This window comes from Malania oleifera, chromosome 7, assembly GCF_029873635.1.
Source record: "Malania oleifera isolate guangnan ecotype guangnan chromosome 7, ASM2987363v1, whole genome shotgun sequence".
In the NCBI taxonomy this organism is placed as follows: domain Eukaryota; kingdom Viridiplantae; phylum Streptophyta; class Magnoliopsida; order Santalales; family Ximeniaceae; genus Malania; species Malania oleifera.
In genome coordinates this window covers 101,353,807-101,363,638 of record NC_080423.1, presented here as the reverse complement: position 1 = coordinate 101,363,638, position 9,832 = coordinate 101,353,807, and the positions used below count along the sequence as shown (strand labels likewise).

Here is a 9,832-nt window from a genome sequence, read left to right as displayed (position 1 = left end):
CTAGACGAAGGCTACGAAGATGAGTAGATCAGCTCAGGCTTCGAAGGCGTGAAGCCTTCTTATAGCTTCGACAACTTGGCCAACAAAACTACAAGTAAGTTTTTTTGCTCTTTGAATGTTAGATTTAGGTAGATTGAATGGTAGATGGGTGCTTGGGACTCGGGAAAGGGGGAAAGGAACGCTGCGCAGCAGAAAGGAGATTCTGCAAGTTGTCAGCATGTAACGATCCGTAACGGACTGTTACAGAGTGTAACGTTGGGGTAACGGCCATTACGGACCGTTACGGAGACGTAACGGTCGTTATGGCTGTGAATTTTTTCTGAACCGCATTATCGGCCCGTATTGGTTTTGGAGCCCTTGATTTACGTTACGTATCGACCATTACACTACGTAACGGTCGTTATTTAAAACCATGATTACAGTACAGTTATGCATCATCATGGTTATTACGATTATTTCAGAATCATGGTAATTCAGATAGTTGTATATAGAAATATATTATATAGTATCAGACCCTGTTGGACTTGCAACTACAGAGCACGGTACCGTTGCTACAGATATTTTGTTACTTTATGAGTGCAACCACCTATTTAGATAATACGTGGTAAGGTCGATCACCTAGGCCCTTGAAAAGGTTAGGCTTCCCATCCAGATATGGGTTGAGGTGGGCAGATCGACTGATGGAGTATAGTGATTTATTCCTGGTTGGCCAGCCAGGGTAAATCCTGCCTACGGGCCGCCCAACCCTGTCATGAGGGGGTAAGTCATGACACACAGATAGCCACAAGGAACAGTTTCAGTTACAAATTACGTACGTATGGATTTATAGAAACAGGGACCATACTTATGTACACTAGAAGTATTTTGAATTATAACCTACAATACTTTTATGTTAAGTAACATAGAAAGGGGTGGTGTATTTTATTACTTGTACTATACTTTTGTATCCAGATATTCATGATTATATGGAAACAGATTTTCTTAGTATAGTAGCTCATTTGCCACACACTAGTAATAGCATATTTCTTCTTACTGAGCGTTGGCTCATCTAAGTGTTGAAAAAATTTTCAGGTGATCCAGGTAGGCAAGCATACCAGGCTCGCAGATAGAGGGGCTCCAATAGTGCCCTGTCAGAGAGTGAGTATATTTTGGGAGTGTTTTTGTATATCCTAGCATGGTTGTGGGTATTTTGGAAAAATAATGATATGTGTATATTTTGGGGAACATGTAGTATTCTAGTATTGGTTTTGTATTGTATATATTTACATATGGATATGTTTATTCAGTTTCTGCTTCTTACTGCTTAGGTTTATGATTAGGTTTACCCCCAACATGGTATCAGAGCATGTAGAATATTATTATATTATAAATATATATATATATATATATATATATATATATATGGTATTTAACCAGGTCGTTACAGCTGGAAACTCAAATTCTGAATAAAAGACCTTACCCTAGATTTGGGATGAATTCCAACTTCATCTTATTGACGATCCGCTACAGCAAACTTGAAGAGAACTCTGCCAGGAACGTCGTGGTGGCCTCAGATCGTCGATCCGGCGACTGACGGGGCCAGAATCGAAGAGAGAAGAAGGAGAGGTCGTAGGAGAAAGAAAGAGAGAGAGAAGAGAGCGGCGCTGATTTTCTATGATTAAAATGAGTTTAGGGCTATTTATACTGCAGGTTTCATCGACGAGCCACGTCATATCATCAACGAGTCCTTAAGTAATTTCATCGACGAACCTTACCCTTCGTCGACAAAATTCAGAGTAGCCCAAATTCTTCTCTCGGTATTTTCTCATTGACGAGACGGAACCTCGTCGACGAGGTCCTGAAGAATCCTTCGTCGACAAAGTCGACTGCCTGATTCCATTTCCCTCCCTCTTTATTATTTAAATATCATTGTTACTCGGGTCGTTGCAGAAACTTCTTTTCTTTTTCTTTACGGGGCAATGGTTTGGATCCACCTGTAATTTGTGCTCCATGACTGCAGGGTCAATACCTGACATGTCATCTGTAGACTAGGCGAAAATGTCTACATATTCACTCAATAATCTTACCAACTCCTCCTTCAGTAACTCCGACAATTGGCTCCCAATCTAAACGCACATCTCCTAGTCGCCTTTTATCGAAATACTGATCAGATCCTCCTATAGCGTGCTGATCTGCGAGTACTCCCCTTTTACTTCCAAATCTTCGATTGCTAAGGTCTCTCACCCTTCTGTCTTTCTTTTTAATGCCATGGCATAACAATTGTATACTACTATCTAATCTCCTTTTACTACTCCAACTCCATTTGGAGTAAAAAATTTGACCTTCAAATGATAAGTAGAGGTCACAACTCGAGTTGCATTAAGTGTTGGAAAACTCAATATTATGTTGTAGACTGAAGGGTGGTCAACTAATAGAAAATCCGTTATAAAAGTAACATGTTGTGAAGGTGTCCCCATGGCCAATGGGAGTGCAATCGTGCCCAAAATATGGACTATATCTCCCCCAAATCCCACTAAGGGTGTAGAAATAGGCTTCAAACGTTCCCTTCCAATCTTCATCACCTGTAGTACCGACCAAAAGATTATGTCAGGTGTAACTTCCATTATCAATTAGCACCCTCCTTACTCAACAATTGGCAACGAGTAATGACACTACCAAGGCATCATCATGAGGCTGCTATATACCTTCTTCACCTTCTTTGGTGAAGGTAATGGTATCCTCCTGCTTATGTTTTTTATGATTTTGTTCCTGTTCTTCCATCAATAGCACCTGTTTTTCATACCTCTTTTAGGCACCCCCGTTATCTCCTCCACTTGCTGGTCCCCCAAAGATCACAGCGATCTCTCCTGCAGTCTGTTCTTCCTTCTGCTCCTCCTCTAGCTTTTTATGATCACAGGCCTCTACTCGGAGATCACCTCTTTTCACGAACCTCGATAAGTAAACCCTTCTTATTAGGGCTTCAATTTCGTTCTTCAGATGGATGCATTCTTCCTTGTCATGCCCATGATCTTTGTGGAACTTGTAGAATTTGGATGTGTTTCGTTTATATGATGGTGCACGCATAGGCTCTGGCTACGAAACATAACCTCGTTCCTTGATGTGCATCAAGACATTTGCTTAGGAGACGTTCAGGGGAGTATAAGATTAGAAATTAGCTGTAGGTCCTAACTCCCTTGAACTACTCGACGATTTGCTACTGTCTTGTCTCTTCCCTACTCTAGTCATTTGTTCCATATTTTTCAAGTCTTTCCTTTTTAGGTCGGTTCAGCTCCTTCTCGTGTCCATCACTTCTTCAAGGTTGATATATTTCTGAGTTCGTGCCATCAACTTTCCTATATAAGCTAGGAGCTTCTTTCCAATGAATTCAAGAAATCTCCTAACTGGAGAGCCGTTGTCAAGGCTGCTACTGCTATTCCGTGAGCAAGGTTTCAAATCTCCAGGATTACATTAACGAAATGGTGCATGAATTTCTTTAATGTTTCCCCTTTCACCTTGAACAAGGCTCATTAGGTGAGCCGACGTTTTTGCTAACCTCCGGCTGCTTAATGAAATGTCCAATGAATAATTACTCCATTTCGGAAAAAGATCCGATAAAGCCAAGATTTGGGGTCCGATACCATGCCCTGACGTTCCCTATTAAAGTGTGATACCGTGTGAAGAAAGGCTTAAAAGGATTAGATTTTGCTACCCATATGAACAAGGTACACCTTTCTTTTCGGGAGCCTTCCCATAAGAACTTCATGGTTAAGCTTGCTTGGCTTGGAGTAGTCTTGAGATGGGTGATCTTCTAGGAAGTTTTCTCAGGAAGTGTGTGAGTGAGGACAAAACACACTGAAAAGGACACGTGTTGGTCTGTGGGGCCAGTCATTAGTCCGATAAGGCCCGCCCCCCTGTTGTCTAGTCTAAGTGGAGGAGGAGAGATGCAAAGCTCCCTGGCAGACCCAGGTTGGGGCGTTACAAATGGTATCACAGCATTTACCTAGCTGGAAATGTGATGAGATTCACATCACCTGAGTTTTGAAATGTGGATTCGCAACGAGGACGCTGCATTCTGTAAATGGGGGAGAATGTGATACCCTGTGGAAGAAAGGCTTAAAAGAATTAGATTTTATTACCCATATAAACAAGGTGCACCTTTGTTTTCGGGAGTCTTCCCATAAGAACTCCATGGTTAAGTGTGCTTGGCTTGGAGTAGTCTTGGGATGGGTGACCTTCTGAGAAGTTTTCTCAGGAAGTGTGTGAGTGAGGACAAAACACACAGAAAATGATACGTGTTGGTTTGTGGTGCCAATCATTAATCCGATAAGGCCCGCCCCCTTATTATCTGGTCCAGGTGAAAGAGAAGAGATGCAATGCTCCCTGGCAGACCCAGGTTGGGGCGTTACATAAAGTGGCTACAAATGCTCGACACATGATTGCATCTGGTGCACCTTACAGTTGCATTAGCACTTTAAAGGTGTCTAGGTGATCAATAGGATCAGACAAGCTATCATACACTTCCACACTTGGAATTTTAAACTTACTAAGTAGAGGAACATCAATTACTTCTGTGGTGAAAGGTAGATCTGAAGATTTAACTAAGGACTCCCCAAAGGATGAGTTACTACGAGCTTCCTTCATCATTTTCTCCAACTAATCAATTCTTTTGAACTTTTCCTTTAGTTTGTGTGATCATTGTTCATACATTCCCATACTATTCGCATCTTCAAGCTTCTTCACTCAATCAGAAGCCTTATCAATGATCACTGGTGAGATTGCAACCTTTCCATGTGTCAAGTTCCTTATGATTCCTTTTCTGGTACAGGATCATATTGAACATATCCTCCATTTTTTGAAATGCAAGGAACTCATCTCTCGTCACGTCGGAATTGTCTACTGGTACAGAGTGTATGGATTGGGATGATTTGTCACCCACAATAGGTTCTGACTTCGAATTGTGTGACATAGACATGATCGAGGATTGGAAAAGAAAACCTCTCAACAGGTTCCCACAAACAGGGTCAATTGTTGCTGCCTAAAAATTGAACGATCTTCAGGAATTGCTCCTTGATCACAGCTACCTAAAAAAGACAAAGCAAGGATGACTTGGAGGACCCGAGGTGTACTCCGGGGGATCACTATGATGCCTAAGTAAGGGATTGAAGAGAGACTTTGAATTGCAACAGTAGAAAGAATGAGTATGAGTGAGATGCTTGCCTCTTCTCCAAGTCCCTTTTTATAGTAGTGGTGGAAGATCATTATTATGCTGAATTATTGTGCTAGTATGTTCAACAATTGTGTTGAATCATTGTGCTGGAAGAGTTGATTAATTCAGCATCTATTCAGCATTATTGTGCTGAATCATTGTGCTGGTGAGAGTTGATTAATTCAGCATCTATTCAGCATTATTGTGCTGAATCATTATGCTGGTGAGGGTTGATTAATTCAGCATCTATTCAGCATTATTGTGCTGAATTATTGTGTTGGTGAGGATTGATTAATTCAGCATCTATTCAGCAGTATTGTGCTGGGTTATCGTGATGGTGAGGGTTGATTAAATGCATAAAACATAAAACTCAAATACACGGCAACATAACCAATTAAGTACACGATTAATTATAACCTAGGGGTAAGTGCACATGAAATGACACTAGGTGACTTGGTCATCCCAATTATCAGGCTAGTTAATACTGTCAAAAATTATGAAAAAAAAATAAAAATTATAACTCAAATTCTCTACACTTAATTCGCCATATCCTGTTCTTACAGATGACCAAGTTCCCAGATTCCTACTCCATAGAGCATCTCAAATTTAATCCCATGTCAAGTATGTAAATGCTTAAAAATTTAGGTCCTACTTCTGCATAGTGCACTTAACTGTATACATGAGAAGAAGACGAATAAATAAAAATAAAAAACTCACGCTTATAATCCAAGCCAATATCGATCCAAACTCAATTTTTTTTATTTATTTATGTTTTTACAATAATTTGTCAAACTTAATTTACATATAGAAACTTGAGAAAGCCATATTCTCTTCTGTATACAAGTCTCATGTTGAACAAAAAATGGCACTGTATGTATACATAATATCTATACATAGGCTTCCAACTGTCAACTTCCAGAGGTGGCAATCTCATTAAGCCCCTCTCAAGGCTTCTAACTGTCAACTTCGGGTGGCAATCTCATTAAGCCCCTTGCTCTTCTTCTGATCCCTACATGGCCATTATCCTTGGCGGGGATAAACAGTGAAATAAGTTTGGGTGGAAGTCAAGAAAATGACATAAGCAGCTGCAAATAATGCAACAACAGTCCAGGGGCTGCTGAAATAATCATGCCACGCCTGAGCTATCCAAGTCCTGAGCCTACTATCGTAGTGCTCCTGAATCCTCCTGCTAACATTTGGAACAACAGACCAGTCCGGTGAAGCCTCTGCACCCATGCAGCAAATCATTTTTGACACTGTTTCATCGCACGAAAAGGAGCTGAGAATCTTCTGTGATCGCAGCTCTTTCACATCGTCAGCGCCATCCACGAGCGAATCCAGAAAATAGATGTAAGCAGAAACCTCGAAACCATCTGTTGCGTTCGGGGCTGTTTCATAGGCTATCATATTTAGAAAGAGATGCACTGTTACATCGTCAACTACCATTCGAGGAAGCGTTAGCTTCCCAAAAAGGCTCCAGTAATTGGAGGTGAAAGTAATGTCTCCCAAAAAGTTCGTATTGCTGCATTTGAAGCAAATCCCTTTTGCTTTGAGCTCCACGGCTGAGCGGAAGGAGTTAAAATATGTACATTTGTCATTTTTATATGCATGGTTTTCTTTCTTTTCTCTCTTGCCAATAAATTTTCTCCTCAACAATTGTAGGAGATGAATGGGTTCTTCAACAGCTGGTTTATGACTATAATCTTGTTCTCCATGCCTTGCCACTTCTACTGTTGCATTGAACTGCTTTAGGAATTTAGTAATAAGATTTTCCAAACTAATGCTCACTTTTCCCCTTTCATTTTCTTGTTTCTTCACGCTCATGAGTGCCATGAGAATGGCATAGGGCAGTTGGTTCTCCAGCAAAATGATGTCCATGAAGAATGATCCAAAACCTTTCAAGCCTACTTGTTTAACAAAAACATCCAAACAATGAAATTTATTATGTGCAACACTGTCGATAAACTGCAGAATAAAGCAGCCATCAAGAAACATCATGTCTGCAAATTCTTCATCATTGTAATCTCTGATTGAAATATCAACATACCTTTTCCTGGCCTCGTCACTCACCTCTAAAATCTTGTTATAGAATTCATGAGCTTGGCGTCCACTGCTGGAGATGAACTCCAATACCACTCTAGGCTTTAGCCCTTCTGCTACCTCAAGCTCTTTCTTTCCATGGTGATAGGGGCCGATGGAAACCACTGAGGGGTTAAAGTATTTGTCGTTCTCTTTGTTCCTTCGCATCAATGGGCAAACTTTCTGCATATGGCATTTTTGGCAGGCCTGAGTTCCTCTTTGCTCCAGTCCATTGATCATTTCGGATTGAAGCCGCCTACTGTAGATTTTGTCTATATTGATCACTGGATCTCCACAACCACATGAAACAATACTGTCTTGACGCACACGGGCAGCCTCTATTCTGATCATTTTTCTCTTCTCATCAGATTTCTCTTCTTTGGTAGTAAAATCCCCAATTCGTTTCTGCCTTCAATATTAGCTTTTATACCAATATGAATGGACTAATCCAATGTGTGGCTAGAAGAGTTTGATGATTCACGTGCAGCAACTCCTGGTCGGCTGGGGTCATTTATTAGCATGTGAATTGCCATACTCATACCTGAAAGTTGCATCAAAACTTAACGTTGATTCAGACAGGAGAGCCCCATTTGAAATCTGAATCTGGCATCGGTCTCACGGGATATATATGTCTGCATAATCTACTCTAAGCAAACATACAATTATTAAATGCTACTTGATATTAACTAAATTTTCATTTATTTAATTAATTTACCCTTGAAATTATACACAATCATTCACCCATTAAGCGATTTGTTTTGCTAACTACAGATTCCTTTTAGGCTATTTTGCAAAGGCTGTGTAGTAAATATAGATCGTGATTATAACAAGTAATTGCTCTGTGCTACGGATGATGTTGTTGCAAAGCATCTTTTCCATATTTTTGCCGGCAGAAACATTTCATGCCAGAAAATCAAAAGGATTTCTTGTAGAAACATAGTTTTGTGCTATATATTTTGCAAGTAACCTATTGATCCTGTTAGGGTGTGACTGGTATTGGTTAGGCAGCCACACCACCCAGCAGCTTATGTTGATTTTGTTGAGAAGACCAGCAGCCCTCCACCAAACTCTGCCTCCTTCTGTGACTTTCCCCCTCCCATTTGTGTATATATATGTGATGTATGTGTGTGTAATTGATAGTGGCAAGGTTGTGAGTTGCATGCTGTGGTGTGTGCAGAGAGAGGGAGTTGCAGAGTGTGGTGTGGTGGTGTGCTGAGTAGTGTGAGGCAAAGTGTGTGTTGTAGAGAGAGAGAGAGTGGAGTTGAGGGCAGTAGCCTCCTCCTCCTCCTTGTAATTCTCCTAGTTATAGTGGATTGTGTGTGCTTCCGTAGACATAGGTCACAGTGGACCGAACCACGTAAATCTGGTGTTGTATTGTGGTTGTGTATTTTTCTTGTGCGATTGTTGCTCATAGATCCACCCCTCAACAATTGGTATTAAAGTGAGGTTGGAGCAAAATCGCCAAATCGGAGAAAAATTGCCGGATTGGAGCCTCTGCCCACTAGCTCAAAAGTCAGTTTTGAGACCACCATCGCGTTCCTCTCATTAAGACAAAGCCAACGGCGGTAACCGAAGCTCGAATGGAGCTCAGCCAACGCCGCACGTGCCATCACGCGCCACCAACGTTCAAAGGATGCCACCACGCACCCCCACGCACCGATAGGTGATCGGCAAGTGGGCTCATGCGCCCTCACGCACCGGCAGGTGATCGGAAGGTGGGTCACGCGCTACCACGCGCCCGCGAGCGTCTGAAGGTTGAAGACGCTGACGTCAGTGTGGCGCCATCCGAGATTCGTGACACATCAGCAACTGGGACCCACGGTGGGCCCCATAGGACACGTCAATAGGGGGCTGGTGCCACATTAGTAGGTGGGCCCCGGTGCCACGTTAGAAGATGGGCCCCACAGGAAGGTGGGCCTTACAGTGTCACGTCAATAGACAATGTCAAGTAACGGCGTCAGTGATAATTAACTAGGTCAAGAATATTCCATTACACGAAGCAATATTCCGTTAAGTTTGACCCAAATTGACCATGACCGAGCTTTTCGTAGCCATTTCGGGTTCTTTTTTCGAACGAATTGTACCATTTCAAAGGTTTTCAACCGTTCTAGAGCCATTGGCGGTGTCTGGTTTGTGATATTTGAAGCAGAATGGCAAGTGTTGGCACTTCATAATTTGAGGTGGAGAAGTTTGATTGGCGAAACAACTTCAGCTTGTGGCAGAGCACGGTGAAGGATATTTTGGTTCAACAAGGCTTGATCAAGCCGTTGATCGGGAAGAAGCCAGATGATATCAAAGATGATGTTTGGACCGATTTGGAGATGAAGACGGTCAGTACTGTAGTGACCTGAAGAATAATAGCATTTTAATAATAATAAGAGGGAGAGAAAATAGATATAGAAACAGAAGGAGGTAGTAGACTTCGTCGACGAATACAGGGACTCGTCGACGAATTTACTGAAAGACTCGTCGACGAGGTGACATGTCTCGTTGACGAATCTCGGAGTATAAATGGAGGGAAACCGAGATATTTTATCATTTTTCACCGAGCTCTCTCTCTCCTCTCTC

At 41.7% G+C, this 9,832-nt stretch overlaps 1 protein-coding gene across 1 annotated transcript; it reads right to left on the bottom strand.

The window, feature by feature from the left end:
- Nucleotides 1–6,205: 6,205 nt before the first annotated feature.
- LOC131160970 (UPF0481 protein At3g47200-like) lies at nt 6,206–8,874 on the bottom strand. Its single transcript, XM_058116838.1, has 2 exons — nt 8,746–8,874; nt 6,206–7,669 (listed from the first exon to the last, which is right to left on the bottom strand). Exons 1-2 carry the CDS (start codon nt 8,872–8,874, stop codon nt 6,206–6,208), a joined length of 1,593 nt encoding a protein of 530 aa, XP_057972821.1.
- Between the last annotated feature and the right edge of the window lie 958 nt (nt 8,875–9,832).

Bases quoted from the DNA above. Each gene is read 5' to 3' on its own strand.
- LOC131160970 (XM_058116838.1), bottom strand. From the start codon at position 8,874: ATGGCACGTGCGGCGTTGGCTGAGCTCCATTCGAGCTTCGGTTACCGC. The intron at 7,670-8,745 runs GCAATTTTTCTC...TATTGAAGGCAG, and splicing joins TGGGCAGAGGCTCCAATCCG to AAACGAATTGGGGATTTTAC.